The sequence below is a fragment of the Acomys minous genome, assembly GCF_964271855.1.
Source record: "Acomys minous genome assembly, chromosome: 4".
NCBI lineage: Eukaryota > Metazoa > Chordata > Mammalia > Rodentia > Muridae > Acomys > Acomys minous.
The window spans coordinates 127,748,394-127,772,655 of record NC_140486.1 but is presented as its reverse complement, the minus strand read 5'-3'; the positions used below and the strand labels follow the sequence as shown (position 1 = coordinate 127,772,655).

Genomic DNA, 24,262 nt, shown 5'->3' with positions numbered 1-24,262 from the left:
TGGGCCCAGGTGAGTCTCTGCCAGGCATTCCGGTCCCCGGCAGGGATAGGCTCAGAGCACCTTTGTGTGATGACAGCGCCATCTTGTGATCCTGTGCAGTATTAAGGAGGCGAAGGGCCCTGCGCCTTTCTTCTCAGCGTGAGCGCCCTCAGGATCCTCTTTGGCAATCCATGAAATCCATGTCTCCTTCTAGGGCTCTTCTGCAGGTAGAGAGGAGAGGGGGCGGGTTTGAGAACTAACAAGAATCTTCAACTCGGGGAAATCTCTGTGGCTTAAGGAAGGACGTGTTCATCTGTCTGGGGTTCTGTAGAACCAATTTGCCGGCTAGGCTAAGAGAAAAAAAGCCATCTGGCCCTTTTTATGTGATAAGAAAACAGTAGCGGTAGGCATAAGACCTTTCAGACTTGTCAGCCACATTCAGGGCCCGAAGCCTGGCTACCTTTGGGAATAGCAATCTCAGAAGAACGTGTCAGGATGAGCTGCACTTTAGTGTTTCTGTCAGACAGTGTATGTCAACGTCAGTGTTCTTGAATGCAATATTTATAGGTCTCCTGCTTGCCTGGCATTATCTTGTTTTCAGAAAGACACACACAGCACCGTCTGAGGACACACTCTGTGGCCTTTAGATTTGATATGCTTCAGCTTGAGTGACAGCTGAGTTTGTTAATTATGACTTCTGTGTACCTTGGGGGGAAATCTAATAAAAAGCTTTATTGATCCACTTAAAAAGGAGAGACATGGTGATGTCTAGAAACTCCAGATGCGCTTGAGGCCTCTGGCAGAGAGTGTGAAGAGCAACCTGAGGTGCACGATGACTCTGCGGCTGGACATGGCGGTCACGGAACTTCCGGTTAAGCAACCTGACTGGGCAGTGACCAGCAGTAGTGATCCCTCCCCCACGACCCCACGACCCCACCCACCCCCAAAGCAGGGCTGTCATTTCCTCGGTCCCTCCAAGCCCTACATGGAGGACGGGTCAGACCCCTGAACTGTGGATGAGATGATCCTGGGGAGCCTTGGCCACAAACCATGCTGAAATCTACAAACCCTGTTCTAGAGTTGGGGACATGCGGGCACTTTCAGCTCCACAGTACCAGGCGAACTGACCACTCCGGACTCCTTTCCCACCATCCGTCAATGCCAAGGTTTTGTGTTCTATTTTGTAAAGATTTAATACAAGTCTTTTTTTTTTTTTTTAATTCAGCATTTGACCAGGCAGTGGTGGCGCATGCCTTTAATTCCAGCTCTCGGGAGGCAAAGGCAGGCAGATCTCTGTGAGTTCAAGGCCAGCCTGGTCTACAAAGCAAGTCCAGGGCAGCCAGGGCTACACAGAGAAACCCTGTCTCGAAAGAAAAAAATTCAGCATTTGATATAAGTGCATGGAAACAAAATTAGCCCCACGTGTTAGAGAGGACTTAGGTTGCCAGGGTGTTTTTAAAGAGGTTGTATGTCAGTGACTTTACATCCGTGACACAAGCCTATGACGTTCTTGTCCTTTACGAGTGTTTAGGATGTTTTCTGTTCACAAGCAGCATCTGTTCATTACGTAAAGTTGGAATAGCATATGAGCCAAAAAATGCTAATCATTCCCAGCCCTGGCAGTAGTTCTTGGATTGTTTCCAGGTATTTGTTTGGCTTTGGTTTTAGTTGGGGGGAGGGTTGGTTTGGTTTGGTTCTTCCAAAGATTAGTTCTTCTTCTCCCTCTCAGATTTTATTTTTCTCAGTTGCATGTAAACCACTTTGAGCCTATAGATATTATTTTCAACTTAAGGTGTGTGTGTGTGTGTGTGTGTGTGTGTGTGTGTGTGTGTGTGTGTGTGTGTATGAAAATTCCAGAGACCAGTAGTGCATAAGTTTGAAGTTGCACTGATTCCGGGTAGTATACTAACCTCCTGCCCCATCCCTGCCCAGGAGGTAACAGGCTCTCAGCCCAGCTTGTCCGAGCCACCTGCCTGCTAGTGGGCCAGCAGTCACGTGAGTTATCACATTGGACGTCACAGTCCCACGGTGCTGAGGTTTTACTGGCCTTTTCCCCCCTAATGGTCTCAAAGCACAAGAGTAGCTTTAATGAGCCAACGAGAAGCTACAAATTGCTTCTTTTAAATGAAAGGTGAAAATAAGAATATGTTAAGAGAGACAGCATATCTATGTAACTTTTCCTGTACTAAACTGTTGTGGTGGTTGGTTGGTTCTGGTATTTGGGTCTAGACCACCCCTTAAAAGCTTGGCGAAGGTTGGATTCCCCAGCCCTTAGCACTATTGGGAAGTGGTGGTTAGTGGAAGGGAGTTAGCTTCCGGAGAGCTCTGAGGGGAATGTTGAAAATCTAGCCCCTCTTTTTCCTCTGCCTTTGCTTCCTGGGAGCTGTGAGGTAAACACATTTCTCCACCTTGCGCTCTCACCATGTTGTGCTGTCTTCATACAGGGCCAAAAACAACAGTGGCACAGGCCACAGGCTAAAACCCGGCACTGAGAGCTGAAATACACACGTCCCTTTTGTAAGCTGATTGACTTTTGTGTCCTCGTGTGGCAATGCGAAGCTGACTGAGAGTTCATGGTTTCAGGTCCCTACTACCAAACCTACAACACGTCCCTCCACGGGCAGAGGGGACTGCTGTCATAGGTCAGACATCGCTTTATTTCCCACTAACGTTATAACATAGCATCTTGCCAGGCGTGGTGGCACACGCCTTTAATCCCAGCACTTGGGAGGCAGAGGCAGGCGGATCGCTGTGAGTTTGAGGCCAGCCTGGTCTACAGAGTGAGTCCAGGACAGCCAAGGCTACACAGAGAGACCCTGTCTCGATGATGATGATGATGATGATGATGATGATGATGATGATGATGATGATAAAATAATAATTTAAAAAATAGCATCTCACCAAATTCTTTGTAAATATCATTTTAACGCCCCACATTTTGGACACAGGCAAAAGTACACTCAGGCATATGTGTGTATTTACATTGCTGTTACCATTTTCCCCCAAAGAGAAGACAAGGTGAACGAGAGGCATCTCCTTCCTCGACATTATCAGTAACACTGCAGTGCCAGCCTCTGTACAACAATTCACCAAGGTGTCAAACGGTTGCCTTGCAGTATGGTCTCAGAGGCGAGAGGACTGCACTGAAGGGGCCAGACAGGCCTCTGCCTTCTGCTTGCTTTAGTGAGGGGGCAGCCATCAGCGCTTCCATGCACGACACTGAGAAAGCACCTGAGGGACCATCACCTGTGAGAGTGAGTGGACCAACCCTCTGGCTGGGCACCTTGAACATTGCATTCCAAGTGTGTATTTCCAACTTCCTCTGACATTCACCCATCCATCCCAAAGCAAATAAGCACAGGGCCAGTCTCTCTCGTTTTCTCTGCTTGTCCCCACCCTCTTCCAAGGGCAGGCCAGGTGTCCCCTGAGCCTCTCCAGGCCAAGCCAGATCCTTCCTGCCACACTTCCCTGCGCTGGGCTTTGCAGAGGTCTCCAGAGACCCGCAGGGTAACCAAGCAGCATGGGGTTTTTCTCTCTTTTAGCGCTGGGGTTGGAAGCCAGCTCTCTCCGCAGAACCACGCCTCCAGCCCCACTGATCACTCTAAACTGCATTGTATTTTTTTTTTCTCCAACTATCCGACTCCTCCCATCCTTTAGCTTGTGGTCTGCTAGGTGCCAGAAGATTGTCTCAGAGTCTGGCTGCACAGGAGCGCTTCCTTTCTTTAGGCTAAGATGGATGCTGTTTCATTGTACAGTGTGAGCCCTTGGGCTGGTGAGGTGGCTAAGAACAGCGGCTGCTCTTCCAGAGGATCCAGGGTCTGTTCCAGGGGATCCAATGCCCTCTTCTGGCCTCAGTGGTTACTGCACACGTGCAGTGCACAGGCATGTGTAGGCAAAACAGCTACACACATTAAAAAAATGCCATAGAAGAGATGTGAGTGCTCTAAAGAAGGGCGTCCACTGAGCCGTAATTACCTTTGTATCACCTGATGGACCAGCACTCCTTGCTGTGCCCCTTTCCCCTTTCTCCCATTCTTCCTCTTTTTTCTTTCTTACCCTTTCTATGCAGTTACACACACAGACACATACACACATGCATACACATACACACATACACACACATACATACATATACATGCATATACATGCACACATACACACATGCACATATACATACACATGTGTTCACATGTGTATGCATATACACACATACACACATGTGCATGCACATATACATGCACACAAATGCACACACATACATACACACACATGCACACACATATTCTTATACATACACGTATGCACACATGTGCGCATGTGCACACGCAAAAACACAACTACTTTGTTAGCTCTTCCTTCTGGCTTGTCTCCGTATTTCTAATGCACCGTTTGGTTTCCACTGGGGTTTGTTCAAGGACCCCGTGTGAATACTAAAATCTACAGAGCCAAGTACTTTATACACAACGCACAGGATTTGCCTGTGTGTACATTAAATCATCTCTAGGTGACTTGCACTACCTGATACAATGTAAATACTAGGAGAGTCTTTGTTGCATGTATTGTTTAGGGAATGTTAAGAAATAAAGTCTGTGCGTGTTCAGTACAGATGCAATATTTTCCCAGGTACTTTCAGTCCTCAGTGGAGTCATCAGTCGTGGGAGTGAACTGGCAGGTGTGCAGGGCCACCTGTGCTGGCCTGCTTGGTTTCCACTTCTAGATAGTTTCTGTTATAGATGACAGAGGTGTGGATCCCTTTATCTTTCTACCCTAATCTGCATAAAGGCACACACAGGATTTACATAGCTGCAATTCAGTTATTCACAGCTGAGCCATATAGTGCAATAGTTAAACCATCCTTTCTGTAATTTTTTTTTAGGAAGGGTCTTACTATGTATCCCAAGCTAGCCTAGAATTCACTGTGTAGCCCAGGTTGGTCTTGAACTCATGAACCTCTGTTCTCAGCCTCTGGAGCACTGGGAATATTGGGTGTGCACCACCACCATGCCTGGATGGCAAAGCTCTTTTGCTTGGGTTTCTTTGTATCCGTTACTAACTTATCCTCAAATCCTCTGCCATTTCTAGTCAGCAGTCTGTTCAAGTGCCTCAGGCTGATCAATTTGATCTTTTTCTTTATTCCCCACTCTCCATATAACTGTGAAGAATGTGCTGTCCATTGGGTAGATCAGAGTAGGGGTTCGATGTTTACTACTTATATTGTCCTTGGTTAGTGCAATAGTTTAAGCAGACCACTCTGGGCCCTGATACGCCCGTCACAATGTTCTTCTTGTAGATTTCTAGGATCCTCTGGATCCTTCTATTTCCCCATCTCCTGTATTTCTCTTACCTAGAGTCCCAGTAGGATGTCCTCACATCTATCCCCATCTTCTGGTAAGTGAAGACTTTTATGGAACATGCCTTTTGGGCTAATGTCCAATTATAAGTGAGTATATACCATTTGACTCGTTCTGCTTCTAGGTGAACTCACTCATTATGATCATTTCTAGTTCAATCCATTTGTCCACAAATTTCGGGATTTCCTTGTTTTTAATAGCTGAGTAGTATTCCATAGTGTAAATGCACCACAGTTTCTTTATCCATTCTTCAACTGAGGGACATTTAGCTATTTCCAGGTTCTGGCTATTATGAATAAAGCTGCTATGAACATGGTTGAGCATATGTTCTTGTTGTATGCTGGAGCATCTTCTGAGTATATTCCAAGGAGTGGAATAACTGGGTCTTGAGGAAGCCCTATTCCCAGTTTTCTGAGATAGCGCCAGATAGATTTCCAAAGTGGTTTGTACAAGTTTGCATTCCCACCAGCAATGAAAGAGTGTTCCTCTCTCTCCACATCCTCGCCAGCATGTGGTATCGCTTGAATTTTTTATCTCAGCCATTCTGATCTAGCCAATGGACAGGACATTCTCCACAGTTGAGTGGAGAGTGGGGACTGACTCTGACATGAACTCTGGTGCCCCATATTTGACCACTTCCCTTTGGTGGGGAGACCCGGTGGCACTCAGAGAAAGAATAAGCAGGCTACCAAGATGAGACTTGATAGCCTATGACCATATAGTTGGGGAGGAGGTCGCCCTCGGTCATAGACCTAGGGGAGGGGAATAGGGTGAAAGCGGGAAGGAGGGAGGAACGGGAGAATACAAGTTATGGGATAACAATTGACATTAATCTGAATAAATTAATAAAACAAAATTTAAAAAAGAAAAAGAAAACTTGTGGAGATCAAACCGACTCACGCTTGCCCACTAGTGGTAGAGTGAGTCAGACGGAAACAAAGACAGCAAGTATTAATGAGTGAAGTACATTATATAAAGTCAACGATTTAAAGTGGTGGCCCACACCTTTAAGTCTAGCTCCCAGGAAGCAAAAGCATGCAGACCTCTGTGCTTTTAAGGCCAGCCAAGGCTTCATAGTGATGTCATCTTGAAAATAATAAAATAAACTAAAAGGAATTTAGAAACCATTGGAAACTAGAGATGTGGTTTCCACTTGGCAGGTGATCCACCCGTGTGCTATGTTCATGAAGCATTCGGAAACATAGCTGTGGATGGAGAGAGGGAGGGGGAGGCGGGGTGGGGAGTCCTCTGCCTCCGTAAATTTTCAGGAGGCACCATATACAAGCTCCCAAGTTCACCCACATGTGTTCAAAATACAGTGTAGATCAGAGCAATGAACCCAAACAGCAGTGGGAGCTGGCCAAATTAAGTCATTCATACAAGAAACAATTTGCTGTCACTTTTTATTATAACACGGGTCGGCTTCCCCCACTTCTTTCTTTTTCTCATCAAGATAAGTAAGTTTTCTGCCCCACTGGGTATCCAGCTAATTTCCAGCTTCTTTGTATATTAAAAGTGAATTTAGAAACTGCAATCGGATTAAAAAGAGACATGGTGCTTACTCAAACAATTTCATCTGAAACAATTTAATTTTCAAAATTGCAGGGTAAACAAAAACTGAACACGGTGGTTTTAATTTTTCCAGTTACAATGTTTCTTAAAAACTACTACCCAGGAAGTCTGAGGGGGGAAAGTCCTTGGCTGTGAGTCTTAACTAATCAGGTGTGACGTTGAAAAATGAAGTTCTAAAATTGAGGGTTTTTTTTTAAAAACTCTGTACCTCAAATTTCCTTTTTAAGAGCCTCGGCCACATGGTACAGCCATGTGCAGTATGCTTTTCTTGCAAATAATTAAGAAACACCTTCAACTTCGTTGCATGGTATTCTTATAGCATTGTGTTCATCTGATGCAGGACAAACTACAAGAAATACAAAGCCAGTGGAAATGCATTAGGTAGCTTTACTCATCGAGGGGAGGGATCTGTCGTTATAAAACAAAACTGGAACAATATGGAGAAACACCGAAGAACAAAGGCTGTGCTTGGGTGGCGCCTCCTGGAGGTGGCATGGCTAGCATTTGGCACATACACCCTCTTTCTCTCTGTCTCTGTGCCCTCGATGCGACATGCAAACTCAATCTCAGGCACACATCGATAGTACGGTTCTGCAAGAGCAGCGTCTTCTGCGATCCACTGGTCTGCTCGCAGTTCATTCAAGTCTGCGATCTACTCTTGTGCTCGCAGTCACAGAAGTCTGCGTAATAGTCCATGCTAGAGCCACGTCCATACCAGCCAACCTACCTCCAATAACTGAGCCAAGCGCGCATTTTCCAGTCTCGAATGACGGTGCCGTGAGCACTGTGCATGTCTGGCTTTGTCTCTGACGACTTCCTCAGGATACATTTCTAAACAAAGACCAGATGTGTCAGGGAAATGCTGCACCCATTGACGTTTTCTTTTACTTATAGAGCGGTTTTACCTAAAATGAAGCAAATCACAACAAAGCTGAGTGGGAGGCACAGACACTGCCTACAAATCCCCGTCCCCACATGTGACACAGTGGACAGATGCATAGTATTTGCTCGCTGTTGCATACCACTGCCCTAAAGACCTATGGCCTTACACATTTTATAGGTAAGACAAATACCCCAAAGGTGAAACAATTGGTACTTAAGTCACGCATGGACGTTTCTGGTGTGAATTCTGAGAACTTAAACATTAAGAATCATAAGGAAGCACTCCCTGACATCTCACCTTGATTCTGTAGTGTGCTTTACTGAGGCATAGACTTGTCCTGTGTCTGTTCACGCCTTCTGCTGACTCACCTGTTTTGTTTTGTTTGTTTTGTTTTGTTTTGTTTTGTTTTTTGACTGCCCTAAATTGTTTATTGGGTATGAGTTTTACAAACAGCACTCGTATTAGTGGTAACAGTGGAGGTGGAGAGTATTGCTCGGTCTCCAGGCTGCACGGGGAGAGCCACCAATAGTGTGGTAGAACTTGGCCCTTTCCAAGGCCAGGGCTCTTGCAGCCAGCAGATGTCAGTCCACAGATCTTGCTGTGTTTGAGGGCTGGTTTGGTGATCTACTGGGTGTCAGGATTTCTTCTGATAGCTTTATGGGATGGGTCAATGAGGATAACCTCAAACAATGTGTATGTGGAATCTTCACTATCCCAGTGAGAATTTAGGACTCTCAAAGCCCACAATGGCACCCAGCTCTCTCCTCAGCAACACACTGAAGGCTCCCTGCAAATTTTAGCTGGTTAACACCACAGTAGACAGGCTTGCCGGAAGTGGCACCCTTCGGAGCTGGGTGTTTGTGGCCCCCAGGGTGGACACGAATCCTGTAAATGACGGAACCTTGTTTGGCCTTGTATCCCAGCCTTATCAGGCCAAGTGGGGCAGAGAGCTGTCGGTATTGCCAGCAGCAGACCCTCAGAAGAAAGCATATCAGTCGGACTGCTTCGTCCTCCATAGCTCCTGGGTGTGTTTGTGTGCACCCATCGCGCTCAGCTCATGGCTCACCTCATAGCTGCCGCCAGAGGAAAGGAAGAAGTCTTTTTATTTACATTCCTTGGTGTTTTAAGGCAATAGCTCAAACGTATTGTCCTCTTGCCTCAGCGTCTCCCAAATTACAGGAGTATGTCACCACGCCAGGCTGCCTTTGCCTGCCCTTAAATTGAGTATTCCTGCCAGGCATGGTGGTGCACGCCTTTAATCCCAGCACTTGGGAGGCAGAGGCAGGAGGATCACTGTGAGTTCCAGGCCAGCTTGGTCTACAGAGTGAGTCCAGGACAGCCAGGGCTACACAGAGAAACCCTGTCTCGAAAACCCAAAAGTAAATAAATAAATTGAGTATTCCTACTTTTCGATTTGTAACAATTGTTTATATAAGTAAGTTACAAATATTTTTCCTAACTTGGAGAGGGTCTTTTATCTCTTTGTATTTAATGGTAGCAATTGGCTGCTTTTTACAACGAGGTGTTTTAACTCTTATAGATTTAACTCCATGAAAAATTAATTGGTTCTGAATATTTGAAGCTAGGTTTGTTTGTTTTTCTTTGACATATATATATATATATATATATTTTTTTTTTTTTTTTTTTTTTTTACTTTTACATCCAAACCAAAGAATCCAGTTCTGCATTTCTGCAGGTAGGCATTTCCACACTCGCTGAACTGAATTTCTTCTAGTAACAAGAAAGGAACGTCAAGCAAACAGCTCCCAGGACCCAGACAGAACAGTTCAAACGACAGAAGGCAACTGCCTGCCAACTGGAGTGATTTTGACTACATTTTCCACTTTCGTTCAGTCAGCATTTGCTGAAGGGTATTCAGCAGGATGCAGGCAGCCAGCAGACCTGTAGAGGAGGGAAGAGGGCATTTTAAATGCAAGCAAGGCACTGAGGGCCGGAAGGCTACACAGTCCTGTCACCTCCTGCCTCTTCCAGCTCCTGTGTGCCTGGGTCCCCTGAAAAGCATTGCTGGAGTGGGGTTGTTACTGCTACTGTTGTTTGGTTGGTTTGGTTTTTCAGCTTCGCAGGCGCATATTTTGCATATAATACGGTTTGGTGTGGAACTGTGTGATCACTGCCATAAATCACCTTTAGGTCATTTTTGTTGCCAGCCGGAGACCCTCCCCTTCCGTTAACTGTTAGCCTCTCTGCCCATCCTCTGCCCTCCTAATCCAGCATCTCTGTAGATGTGTCCCGAGAAACACTGTTGTCTGGGAGAGAGGTTTTTAGAGGCCTTTTTCAGTCTGTAACATACCCCCACTGTATTTATGGCTACAGTTTCCTGATCTATTCTTCTGGAAAGAGACCCTCTTGGGCTGCTCCTGTCTTGCTTGGCTGCTGCGAATAATGCAGCATGAATTTTGATATAAAAAAAAAAAGTCTACATAAGCTCTCTCATTTGGAGTCCCTCCTCTCCACACCTAAAAGTAGATTTGCTGGACTGTGTGGTGAGGCACTGTTCAACTCTGAAGGAGCCACCATGTTGATTCACACAGTGGCCATATTACATCTTGTTCCGGTCAGCAGCATGGGTACCAATCCCTTCGCATCTTCACCAACAACTGAGACGGTGTGTGTGTGTGTGTGTGTGTGTGTGTGTCTGTCTGTCTGTCTGTCTGTCTGTGTGTGTCTGTGTGTCTTCTGTGTGTGCCTGTCTATCTGTCTGTGTGCCTGTCTGTCTGTGTGTGTGTGTCTGTCTGTCTGTCTGTCTGTGTGTGCCTGTCTGTCTGTCTGTCTCTGTGGTGTGTGTGTCTGTGTGTGCCTGTCTACCTGTGTGGTGTGTGTGTCTATATCTGTTTCTTTTAAGATGTTGTTGTTGTTGTTGTTGCTATTGTCATATAACACTATTATTATGTATGTGGAGAGAGTCCATGTGAGTGCAGGTACCCTCAAAAACCAAAAGAAGGTTCTGGATCCCCTGGTGCTGGAGCAGCAGGGGGTTGTGAACCATCTGATGTCAGTGCTGCCAAAGAACTCGAGTCCTCTGCAGGAACAGCGCATGCTCTTAACTGCTGAGCCAGCCCTCCAGCCCCATTTGCAGCTTTTCTAGCCAATCTAACTGGTGTGCAGGGCTCTCTCTCCATTGCTTTGACCTGATTTTGTCTAACATCTATTCGACCATGTTGTAGTGTGCACATGGGCAGTCTGTCCACTCTGGGGAGCCGTGTTCAAATCTTTTGGCTCCTCTAACCAAGTAGGTTCAGTGCTGTTGAGTGTCTGTATATTCTGGGTGTTAACCTCTCAGCACATTATTTGACATTTGCAACACATTCTATGGATTGTATTTTCACTTTTTTGGGGGGGGGGTTGAGACAGGGTCTCTCTACATAGCCCTGACTGTCCTAAAACTCACTATCTAGACAAGGCTGGCCTTGAACTCAGAGACCTGACTGGCTTGACTGCCAGAGTGCTGGGACTAAAGGCATATGCTGCTATACCCAGCTTGCCTCTTCAGTTTCATGATAGAATTCTTTGATGCAGAAAACTTGCTAATATTTTTAAAGTCCAATTTATTAGCTTGTGTGTGTTTCGTTTGTTTGTTTGTTTTGTTTTGGGGGTGTAGGAACCAGGCCCGACTGGGCTGCCTGCCTGTCTTGCTGTTTCATGTCCTGTTTCTAGCAGCTTCCACGTCTGTGTTTATCTTGGTTAGCTAGTCATGTTTACTGCTCTGAGAACGCGCCCTTCCCTTCCTCGAGACTTTTCCTCCTGTGTGGGATCACCTCTTGAGGGATTTCACCTGGGAGGAGGATTCCTGTTTGGCTACCTATAAGAAGGCTCTTTGGAACTCTGGAAGAATAATAAACCGCTGCCGTGGCTGCTGCTGCGGCTGCTGCTCTCTTAACACGAAGGACCAGCTGTGTTATCGTGTGTGTGTGTGTGTGTGTGTGTGTGTGTGTGTGTGTGTGTGTGTGTGTGCATGAGTTAAATTCGCAGTCCCTTGCCCTCGACTCGGTACTGCAGTGGCGAGGGCACCACATTGGGGGCGGGGGGGGGGTGTTTTAGTCTCTGTTGCTTGATTAGTGGGAAAAGCATTGGGTTTTTTTCTCTTTCTTTGATAAAACAACAGAAATCCGGTACATATCTTTAATCAGAGTCATACTCAGGAGGCAGAGGCATGTGGATCGCTGTGAGTAGAAGGCCAGCCTGGTCTATATAGTGAGTTCCAGGACAGCTAGAGCTATATAGATATCTCAATTAATAAACAAAGAAGAGTTGGAGAGATGGCTGAGTGGTTAAGAGCACCTTCTGCTCTCCCAGAGGTCCTGAGTTCAATTCCCAGCAGCCACATGGTGGCTCACAACCGTCTAGAATGAGATCTGGCGCCCTCTTCTGGCCTGCAGGTGTACATGCAGGCCAAGCCTTGTGTACATAATAATAAATAAATCTTTAAAAAATAAAATAAACAAATAAATAAAACCAAAGAAAAAGGGCCTGTTAGTGAAAACGAACAAACAAAATCATGTGATGCCATAATGGAAGCTGTAATTATTTCTCTACATTTGATTTCTCCAAATATTCAGTTGTTTCCACCACAGAACCAACAGTCACTGTGGCTCCTGTTTGTGAGACACAGCTAACATGTCAGACAGACTGAGCCTCGGGCACCTGCTGCTTCCAGAGTTGTGTGTCCTGAGTGGGCTGAGAGGCTTGGTTATTAGTAAACTGTTTTCAGTTCTAAGTGGACAGGAAGGCAATTTAAAACAGCCTAGGCAGAAAAGGGAAATTACTACTTCATGTGGCCAAAGTGCTGAGGCGGAAAAGGGCGATTCTAACTAGAGCCAGATGCTGTCCCTCAATTATTTGAGTCTTTTCTTTCCTCCTTCCCCCCTGCCCCCGCTGTGACCTGAATGTTCATTTCCCTACCCCCACTTTATACGCTGAAATCCCAGCCCTCAAGGTAATGGAAAGTAGCGCCTTTCAGAGGTATTTAGCCGGAGTCCCGATGACAGTAATTGGTTTCCTTATAAAAGGGGCTCTGAAAGCACCCTTGCTCCAAGTGAGGTTATCAAGAAAAGATGGCCCCTATGCACCAGGAAGCAGTCTCTCTCACAAGCCAGGGCACCTTGACTGAGGCTTCTCAGCTCTCAGCACTAGAGACAGAGTCTACAGCAGCACGGGCAGTGAAAACACTCCCAACCCATCTCTCTCTTGTTCTCTAAAGGTCTTGGCTTCAGTTGAGACTTTCCTTTACCTATTGGCTCCATGCCTGCGTATTGTGTGTAACTTCCTCCGAGTGTCTGGGGGGAGTGTGGTCACGAGGTATTGTCGCATAGCTGATCTGACTGTACTGTCCAAGTCCCAGGGAATGCTGGGACTTGGTATGAGTCTCTTTGGATCCTGTGCTATGTCTAAATCAGTCTCCAGGGCCACGGAAGTGGACCTCTCATGACAAACAGGCTTGGGGGTTGCTTGTGTGTGGTAAATCCACATAGATGCACAGAACATGTTCTAAACAGCGTGAGTGCCCTACTGAGCATGCGCCTGGCTCCCTTCAGTGCCCTACTGAGCATGTACCCCAGCTCCCTTCAGTGGTATTCTCTGTCAACTAGTTTGATGGGAGGTATCTCATTTGATGAAGCCTTTTTCAGATATAAATGAAAACATTATGCTCTTGTAAGATAAAAACTTTTTGACCCATGGAGATTTCCAATAGAAAAAGCATTTGATGACCAGGATGTAAAGTTAAATAAGCAAACAAATAAATAAACAACTCGGGGGGGGGGGGGAGAAAAAAAACATTTGGCATCATCTTGACATTGGGAGATGGTAACTTTATGAACAGGAAGAAGGTTTTATGTGTGCACACAGTGGGGCAAAAATAGCAAAAAGAAAGTTAGAGTGTCCATGACTAACCTTTTGACGAGCAGAAACAGTAATGAATGTGGCTTTAAGAAGGCGTGGTGGCGCACGCCTTTAATTCCAGCACTCGGTAGGCAGAGGCTGGTGGATCACTGTGAGTTCACGGCCAGCCTGGTCTACAAAGTGAGTCCAGGACAAGCAAGGCTACACAGAGAGACCCTGTCTCGAAAAAAACAAAACAACAAAAAAAAAAAAAAGAAGGAGGAGGAGGAGGAGGAGGGAACCTCGGAAGGCTGGCATAACGTCACATACCTTTGATGCCAGCACTCAGGAGAAAGAGGCGGAGGTGGAGGCGGAGGCAGAGGCAAGCAGACCTGGACTACACACTGAGACTCACTCAGACAGAGAGAGACAAGGGGACTGGATCCAGGCTACATGCCTCTGGGGTCCACCGAGGCAGATGGCCGCATAGTCATCAAGTGCTGGCATTCTCCGCAAAAGCAACCAACAGTGCAGTCTCCAGACACAGCGGGGACAGCAGGTGCTGGGTTCCAAAACCGTGACCCTTGAAAGTCTAATCATCTCACTGATATGAGCTAACAGAAGTTGAGATAAACAGTCTGTAAGTCCAGAAAGGTCTAACTGTTGAGTAGTGAGAAGTGGGCTCTGGAGAGCACAGAGTCCTCCCAAGGATCTGAGGTATTGACAACCTAAAGAGAGAGCTGAATGGGTTCCGAGCAAGCAAAGGAGGAACCGGGGGCGTGTTGGGAGTAACAGGCCTGCAAGTGTGTCTGTATTTGGGACCAGATGCCAGGAGACTGATGGGAGACAAGGTCACGGGGAACAAAGCGCTCGGGACAGCTGTGGTCTGAGCGATGACAAGAAGATACCAGGGAGGAGTGAGCACAGAAATGACAGATGGAGATCTGTGGTAATCTTTGGGAAGGGGAGCAGCTAGAGACACAGCAGCCTTCTCAATGGGGAGAGATGCTGCTGGGTCCTGATTTGGGATAGAGGCTGTGGGATGGCGGAGGGCTGGTTCTGAGGAAGGCCCACTGCGTCCATGGAACCCAGGAGGTGAGTGAGCTGACGATAATAAAAGCCATCCCCGTACTTCCCAGTGCTGTGGGGTTTGAAGACACAGCCCCACCGCTCCTGCGCACGGTGGACCCTGAACATCCTCTTCTGTTACTGTTTCTGCAGGGTACTTCCAACTGATTGCAGATCCGGTTCCTTTTGAAACTGTGGCTGACTTAGTCCATTCTGTCCGACTTCCCAAGAGCCCCATGACCCACAGAAGTCCTCCTCACTTCCAGAACCTGGTCCCCGTCTCCACGGATGAAGATCCGCCCTTGAAGCTCAGGAAAGGAGAAACGCTGTCCCTGATTGACCTTGATGAGAGTCAGGGGAGGAGGCTGCTGCGATGTGAGGTGCTGAGGGGGAAGACACCCCTGAGGCTGCTCCTCCCCGTGGACTGCAGGGGCCTCTTCCAGGAATGCCGGGATGACCAGCTCTATTCCATCAACACCATCCTGAGGTGGAAGCTGCTCGCTGGGAGGAAACGCAGGGTGAGGGTAGAGGCAGGACTTCACCTGAGGCGTCTTAGCCCCCTGGTTCCGAAGCACTTCAATGGCCACCTGGTTTTGCATCCCTGTTTCTCAGTGATGGCACATCTGCCGGGTGAGTAAGGGGGGAAAAAATTTTTTTTTAATCTAGAGCGTGTATTAGTATGTTTTCTGTTGCTTAAAACAAAAATACTTGAGGCTGGGAGACTTATAAAGAAATGATGTTTTTACAAATCGTAGCTTTAGAAACAAAGTCCAAATAGCGCCAACTCTGGCAGGGACTTCATGTCGGGGTTTTTGCAAGAGAGGAAGATCACATGACGAGACAAGAAGCCATAGTAGGGGGGCAGTATTGCTGCTTTATGACCCTCTCTTAAGAAAAGAACTAACCAGGGCCGGGCGTGGTGGCGCACGCCTTTAATCCCAGCACTCGGGAGGCAGAGGCAGGCGGATCGCTGTGAGTTCGAGGCCAGCCTGGTCTACAAAGTGAGTCCAGGATGGCCAAGGCTACACAGAGAAACCCTGTCTCGAAAAAAAAAAAAAAAAAAAAAAAAAAAAAAAAAAAAAAAGAAAAAAAAAGAAAAGAACTAACCAGTGTGCTACAAGAACCATGTTGTCTTAACATCGCCCCTCTAGGGACCAGGTATCCACGGCAGAAACTCTTGGAGGGCAGACCCCCACGCCGCAGCAGTAAAAGCAAGGACACTGCCCCCTACAGGCACGGAAGGCTGTCTGCTTCAAGGACTTGTGACGCGGTAACAAGCAGTGAGTGACTCTAGCCTGGGCAGGCAACTTGCCAAAGCCCAAAGATTTGTAGACTGGTGGGTTGAGGAACCCCAGAGGTAGATGCAAAGATCTCATTTTCAGAAACCGGTTATGTGTCACCTCACTGGCTTCACGTCTTGATTTATGAAGAGCTATCAGATGCTGAAGACCCTCCCCACCCCAGAGGTGATTTATCCTATTAAATCCATAACCTCTCCATCCCATCACCCGTCATTATACTGGTATCACCGTATATATTTAAACACGGTCCTGCAGTAGGCCTAAGATGCTCTAATTTTACTCCCTTAATAAATACCCATACCATGGTGACAGCCAGCTGGGCTGGGAGCAGATTAAAAAAATAAATAAATAAAGAGGTCTCTCCTTTGAGAGAATTTATTATTGATGTATTTTCTTATACCTTATCATAAAAGCCAGTCCCTTGCCACCCATTAATTTTATGATTTTGTTTATAGTCTGTGTGAAAGCCACACTCTGATGCACTTTCCTTTCTCCTCACTTTATTGTTCTTTGCAGAAAAGAAACGCTGCATTATATTAAGCATGAATTTACAGCAGCCTTAAATTTTCGCTTACTGGAAGATCCCTTTAAGTAGGTAGTGTTTGTAAAGGACTAATTTAGCTCCGTGGCAGGATGGGAGCATGCGTGGTTTCCTTTGTTAGGTTTCCAATAGAAACCTTGCTTTGATCTGTTGTGCTGCATCTTTGCTTATTGGCCATATTTAGACTGACTGCACCCTGTTCCCCTGGGCCTCATCCATGATGGCTACATAGCTCATGTCCATTTTTTTTGTAGTTTTTTTTATTATGTTTCTTTTTAACATACACATTTATGTTATTACACATGAATCAGATAAACTACTTACAGCAGGAAGAACCACGAGACAATCAGGAATTATATAAACGTCACATTCATAGTGATATGGCTATTTGTATTTGTCAAACTTGAAGTAAACCTCTTTCTTATCTTGTTGGGTCTAAATTTCTGAACGAAAGTCAATACCTATCATATCTCATCTCTATTAACTTAAAACATCTATCTTGATCTAAAAACATCTTAACCCCTAACCAACTAAGCTTAATTGTAAGACCCATTTTTTTTTTATTCTCAATCTGCTCGGTCTTTTGAGAACGATGACAACAGCTGTGCGTGTGATGGCAGTGGTTGGTGTGGCAACACAGTCCCAAGGGGACCTCAGGGCAAGGAGGGCCCCTCACCTGTGTGCGGTTGTGTGGCTGACAGAAGCAGCTCTCTGTCTTGCTCAGCGTCCTTCCTAACCCATTCTCGGGGAGCCGTTTGTCTCATCTTCCAGTTTCCGAGGCTTATAGCGTATGGCTTCCGCTCAAGCGAATGAACAGAGTTTACTGATAAGAGTAAGGCTGAGCCTCAGGCACAGGTCACGTGCTCGGCACATGGGAAGCCCTGGGTCCAATCCTTAGCACTGAAATGGTAGGGAGGGGCTGGAGAGATGGCTCAGAGGTTAAGAGCACTGGAGGTTCATCCAGCGGACTTGGGTACAATCCCCAGCATGCACGTGGCAGCTCACAGCTGTCTTTAACTCCAGTTCCAAGAGATCTGACACCTTTTTCTGGCTTCTGTGGGCACTGCATATACACAGTGCACTGATACACATGCAGGCAAAACACTCACGTAAATTTTTGTTTTAAACTTTTTAAATAAAAATAAATAAGGTGGAACTCACTTCTAAGAGTCGAAGAAATGGAAACACCCTTTAAAAATATGACTCTACCTGGTGCGATGGCACGTGCCCGTCAGCCTAGCTGCTTGGGACACTCAGACAACAGCAGCACTTGCACCCAGGAGTTTAGGGATAGGCTGGAAAACATTAAGATTCTGCCTCGAAAAAAAAATACACACACACACACACACACACACACACACACACACACACACACTTTGTGGGGCTGGAGACATGGCTCAGTAGTTAAAAGCACTTGATGCTCTTCCTACACTTCCGGTGTTTGATTCCCAGCACTCATATGGCACCTCACAACCATCTACAACTCTGGTTACAAGAATCCAACACACCTCTGCAGGGACCAGACATGTGTGTAGCACACAGACACATGTGTAGGCAAAGCAACCATACGTGTAAAGTAAAACAAATAAGTATCTTGGTTTAGGTTTTTGTTGTTTTGGTTTGTTTTGTTTTTGTTTTTGTTTCTCTGTGAAGTCTTGGCTGTCCTGAACTCACTTTGTAGACCAGGCTGGCTTCGAACTCACAGAGATACGCCTGCCTCTGCCTCCCTGAGCGCTAAGATTACAGGCTGGTGCCACTGCACCTAGCTTAAAATAAATAAATCCTTAAATTTGTTTGTTTGTTTGTTTGTTTGTTTGTTTTTTGAGACAGGGTTTCTCTGTGTAGCCTTCACTGTCCTGGGCTCACTTTTGTAGGCCAGGCTGGCCTCAAACTCACAGTGATCTGCCTGCATCTACCTGCCTCTGCCTCCCAAATGCTGGGATTAAAGGTGTGTACCACCACTGCCCAGCCTAAAAAATATTTTTAAAAGTTGGTTAATGTTACTGACAGGTGAAATGTACATTACACTTGAACCAGCCCTTAAATCCTGTGGGCTGTCAGCATTGCCCACTAAGATATCTAGGTGACATGGCCCAACACATTACCCTGTGGAGGTAAGCCCGGAAGGATCGCCTTTGACAAGGGTTAAAACAAGCCTCTTATCGCAGCTTTTGAAAGTGACCTAACTTGGTATCACCATCAGAGAAGATCTGGCCAGACCAATAGAAATCTCTGAACAAGTCTAGACTTAGAAACTGGTCTTTGGTTAGCATTTTCCACACCTTAAAAATGCCCAGTGTTTTTTGTTCCTCCCCCACCCCCTTCCCCCCACCCCGTGCCCCTTCCTGCCCGCTGGGTCAGGGAAGCAAGGCTCAGAAAAGATGCATACATCAGTTTATATGAGTTCAACTTATCAAATAGTGAGGACTAAAGAGATGGAGCCGTGATCCAAAACACATGCTGGTCTTCCAGAGAGACTGGGTTTTGTTCCCAGCACTCACTTCAAGCCTATAACCTCAGATCCAAGGCATCCAAGGCCTGGCCTCTGAGGGCCCATGCACACATGCGACATATACACGCATATACTTGTGCATGTATTCATATATGTTCACATGCACACAAACAAATAAAAATAAATAAGCCTTTTTAAATGGGCCAATATGACTATACTAGAAATTAACTGAGAAATTAAGAACACAATCCCTTATTCACTTTAGAATAACAACAATAGACCTATTTCATCTTCAAAACATATTGTCAGGACAGCTTGGAGGTGATGAAAGGGACACACACAGTTAAACCTTCTGGTCATGTTCACCTTTTAAGCTTCAAGGGAAACCTGAGAGGGGAGACTGAGGACTGAGGGGCAGCGGCTCGCCCCTTGTGCTGTGCTGAGGTTTGGCTTCTTTGTCGCCTACTCAAAGCCATTTTCCACTTAGAATTTCTGAAGTTTAAAAGAAAACACGGTGGATCCCCTATTACTACCTCATTGATAAGATGCATTGTTGTTGTTTCCATCCTTAACGATAACTTAAGCAAAGGGACTGAAGAGATGGCTCAGCGGTTAGGAGCCCTGTTGCTCTTGCTGAGGACCTGGGTTCGATTCCCACCCAGCACCTGTATGGTGTCTCACAGCTGTCTGCAGCTCTAGTTCTTGGGGTCTCAGTGCCTTCTTCTGGCCTCCACACATGGGGCACATTCACACATGCAGCCACCAAAACCCTATATATATAAATAAAAACAAAATAATTATTTCTTAAAATAATTTAAGCAGAAGAGATCTTTGCAAGCCTATGATGCCAGCACTGGGGAGACTGAGGCAGGAGGATGGTGAGTTGAAGGCCACAGCCACGTTCTAATAGGCTCCTGCTTCACTCTGTAGAAATACATATTCCTGTCTGGCTCCAAGCAAATCCCAAGCCCATCTCACTCTGGGGACCATCACTTTGTCCTGTCTTCATCCAGCCCCAGAGACTGGACCTTACCTGTGAAGATGGTGTCAACTCACCTTCCTATTGCACTCGATAGTTGACCAAGAAATGAGAGTTCTCGGAGGACTTAGGAAAGTGAGGCAGAGGAGGGATTCCCAGCTGCCTTGCCGCCCAGCGCTCCAATCAGGCTGCCCTGGGTTCTGCTCATTGCACAAGGGAAGGTTTTCTGGGGTTGTTTCCCATATTCTGTCCAATGAGTTTTTTTTTTTTTTCAATCCTGTCTTAAAATCTTCTCAAATGACCTATTTTGGAAGCCACTTGATTCTTGCAAGAGCTAGCGGATCTCCAAGTCTGAACCACAGGTGAGGACAACAAGAGCTTCAGTCGCTGCCCTGGGTCTTAGTGAGGACGGTGGGTGTGGGCGTGGCACAAAGAGCTACAGCTCACTCAGCCGTGCTCACTCTTCCTGGAAGGGCCCCTCGTGTCCTCTATAAGGAGTGTGATTTCACTGTCCCACTTACCTTCCAGTACCAGACACACTGACAGGTCACACAGCAAAGGACGCCTGGCGCCATCTTGCCACTAGACTCGCTTTAACATCTCATGCAGATCTGTTGGGTAAAATGTTACAGCCAATGGGGAAGGATTATAAAGTGGAGCTGGGCGGTGGTGGCGCACGCCTTTAATCCCAGCACTCGGGAGGCAGAGGCAGGCGGATCGCTGTGAGTTCGAGGCCAGCCTGGTCTACAAAGTGAGTCCAGGACAGCCAAGGCTACACAGAGAAACCCTGTCTCGAAAAAAAACAAACAAATAAATAAATAAATAAATAAAGTGTAGATGTGTGAACAAATGAATCCATTACCTGTGCTTCCTTCCAAATTCACTCCTTTCTCAAAAACCTCACGCCGTTTCCCTCTTGCCTGTCCCAGGTGAGCAACAGGTCAGCATCCCCTCCGATCTGGACATCCATGTTACTGAGATGACCAGCTTAGACTGCAAGCCCTTTGCAGCGACAACAATGAGACAAATATACAGTATGGAAAAAAGCAAGTTCCCAGTGAGAATTAAAATAATGAGCGTTGTCCTGTTGGAGAACAGCGCACACCAAAAGCCGCTGACGTGTGGGCAGCTCTTAACCATCCTCAGGACTGAGGAGGTGAAAAAATTCGTTGCCACGGAGATTTCCCAGGGAAAGAAAGGGAGGTGTTTTCTCATCTCATACAACTATCAGGGCCTGGTGCTTAGGAGAGGCCGCTATTTTTATGCCGTTTCTGACGTTGCTGCAGCCATGCACCATGGACAGCTCTGCTTCCGGTCCTCCAGGGACTACACCTCCTTCCTGGAGCCTCTTGCGTCTTTCACAGCCAATGAGTGCTTCCTGGCTCTGAAGAAGAGCATGGTGTCTGCAGAGATTTACAGCGAGCTACACAGGGTGGAAATCCTCAAGTGCCTAAACATTGCCACCAAAGCTCACGTCAAACTGCCTTTGTTTGCAGAAGGAGAGTTCGTAGAGCTGTTTGACGATGCTGGGCCAGGGACCCTGCAGGAGCTGTGCCAAGTCCCGATTCTGCCATGCCACGTCAAGGTGGTCAGCCCAGATCCTTCCATAACTAGAGACCCTCTGTATGGAACTGAGGAATGCGGATTGAAAATATCATCGTTGAACAATGTCTCATAGCCAAGGAGGAGGCTTCACTGGAGGACATAATGTCTGCAGAAGACATCTACAGGGACTGGCCCGAAGCCACATTTGAAATCCCAATTGAGAAGTCAAGCTGTGAGGTCCTGGTGGTAGAAGAGCGCTCATGTATCGCTGACGTCAGGAAAGAGAGCAGCACCTCTCTTCAGAGCATCCAGGAGACCATGGAGGAGTCTCTGGCCCTTAGTCACTGCTTGATCAGTGCCTCGTCCGCCACTGCCTGTTCCAAAGCCCCGAAGTTTGTCTTAAAACAGAAAATGCGACTAGTACCCCTTTGCTTTGCTCACGGGATGCAGCATCTACGCACTCAGGAACTGAGTATTTGGGGTTCACTAGAGGTAGAGAGTAGCCCCCAGAGGCAGGATCTTACAGGGGTTTACACATTTACTCTCGCCATCGCTCTTATACATTTGCTACAAGTTATGTCAGCGTTCTGTCGCTGTGACCAAATGCCAGAGATGGTCAACTCATGGGGCAAGAAGGTCTGTTTGGGCTCACGGTGACAGAGACTTGAGTCCAGGACCACGTGGCCCCGCTGCCTTTGGGCCTGTGGCATGGCAGCACATCCCGGTGGAAATGTGCGGCGGATCAAAGCTGCCTACCTCATGACAGGTGGAAAGCAGAAAGGCTCCCACATCCCTTTCTGAAAGCCCCCAGTAACCCAACTCCCTCCTCAAGGCACAGCCTCTTAAAGATTCCACAACCTCCCAATAGCCATCTGCTTCTAGTCATTTCTGTCCAGCTACCTCCCATCCATAATCCCAAATACTTGCTAATGTTCTTCATCTGGGCCGAAACCTCCATCCACACTGGCCATGTGCTTCTTACTCCACCTCACTTAGCCCAAGGTCACACTGGAGGCTTGGCTCCCCTTTCTACTTTTTCTTTTCTTTTAAGATTTATTTATAAGCCGGGCGTGGTGGCGCACGCCTTTAATCCCAGCACTCGGGAGGCAGAGGCAGGCGGATCGCTGTGAGTTCGAGGCCAGCCTGGTCTACAAAGCGAGTCCAGGACAGCCAAGGCTACACAGAGAAACCCTGTCTCAAAAAAAAACCAAAAAAAAAAAAAAAAAAAAAAGATTTATTTATTTAATATGTATACAATGTTCTGCCTGTATGTAGGCCTGTCTGCCAGAAGAGGGCATCAGATCTCATTATAGATGGTTATGAACCACCATGTGGTTGCTGGGAATCGAACTCAGGACCTCTGGAAGAGCAGACAGTGCTCTTAACCTCTGAGCCATCTCTCTACTTTCTTTTGAATAACTTCTGCTCACTCATTAACTCTCACTGTTCATTGCTTCCCTCCAAGCGAGTTCTCCAAGCTTTAAGTCCAACTTAGTCTCTGCTCTGCCCTCTTCAGGATCATCACAGCCATGTGTATTAGAATGGACAGTACTGGGGGCTGGAGAGATGGCTCAGAGGTTAAGAGCACACTGGCTGCTCTTCCAAAGGACCTGGGTTCAATTCCCAGCAACTACATGGCAGCTCACTGTCTGTTATTCCAGCTCCTGGGTATCTGACACTCACACACAGACATATATTCAGGCAGAACACCAATGTAAATAAAAATAAATAAGTAAATTATTTTTAAAAATGGATAATACTGCAGTTAGACACACGATGCTTACACTCTCCACAATAACAGCTCATCCTCTGGAGCTTTGTGTCTACTCCGCAAACTGGGTAACTCCGACTCCCGTAAGTGCACAGCACAGCACAGCACAGCACAGCACAAGGCCTGCAGATATGTGGGCAGTCCCTAGACAGGTTCATGAGCGTGTCTCCATGGCTTCTCTGTGGTGGGTAAAATCCTCTATAGGCTCTGGTGCTTATACATGTGGTCTCTAGTTTGTGGCACTGCCTGGAGATTCTGTGGAACCTTTAGGGAGAGCCAGAGGAAGTGTGTCGCTGAGGGCAGACTTTGTCCTGCTTCCACCTTGCTTTCTGTGTTTCCTATTTGCAGTATAAGATGCAACCTCTCAGCCCTTTGCACTTGCGGTGTAAGGCGTGATCTCTCAGCTTCCTGCTTCTGCCTACCACTTGCAGGCAAGCTTCTCTGCCGCAGCGGACTCTGATCCCTCAGGGAAAACGAAAACCAAAATAAACTCTTCCTTCCACAGATTGCGTTTGGCTGTGGCATTTTATCACAGGAGAGAAGTGACCACTGCACCCTCTTCCCTTCTTCAGTGGCACAAAGGCACAGCCACGCAGGAGGGCAATCCCCTTTTGTGGGGGCGTCCTAACGGAAGCAAGGACCCCTCTGTGATTTCTCAAGGACTAGGAAATCCAAGGATTTTAATTGGTCTCTCCCTCAGTCAAGTGGAATCACAGGTTGTTTGTTTGTTTGGTTGGTTGGTTGTTTCAAGATAGGGTTTCTCTGTGTGGCCTTGGCTGTTCTGGACTCGCTTTGTAGACCAGGCTGACCTCGAACTCACAGAGATCGCCTGCCTCTGCCTCTGCCTCTGCCTCTGCCTCTGCCTCTGCCTCTGCCTCCCTGAGTGGTGGGATTACAGGTGCCTGGCTCCTGGCACAGGTCCCTATAGTAAGACATTGATTGCATATCTAGATGGCAGCGGGTGCCAAAGTGACCCAGGCAG

The 24,262-nt window shown here is 46.8% G+C and overlaps 1 protein-coding gene and 1 pseudogene across 2 annotated transcripts in view; one reads left to right on the top strand and one right to left on the bottom strand.

Annotated features, from left to right (window-relative positions):
- Positions 1-21,912, top strand: part of LOC311595777 (protein THEMIS3-like) — a gene marked incomplete at both ends in the record, with an annotated part of 35,476 nt that extends 13,564 nt beyond the window's left edge. The window contains 4 exon segments of the mRNA XM_084778744.1: positions 14,845-15,321; positions 20,894-21,601; positions 21,604-21,863; positions 21,865-21,912. Coding sequence (XP_084634870.1) covers positions 14,845-15,321; positions 20,894-21,601; positions 21,604-21,863; positions 21,865-21,912 — 1,493 coding nt within the window.
- On the bottom strand, positions 8,247-8,830 carry LOC311595778 (large ribosomal subunit protein eL15-like; annotated as a pseudogene). Its single transcript has one exon. The product of its transcript is annotated as a large ribosomal subunit protein eL15-like (transcript).
- Positions 21,913-24,262: the final 2,350 nt, after the last annotated feature.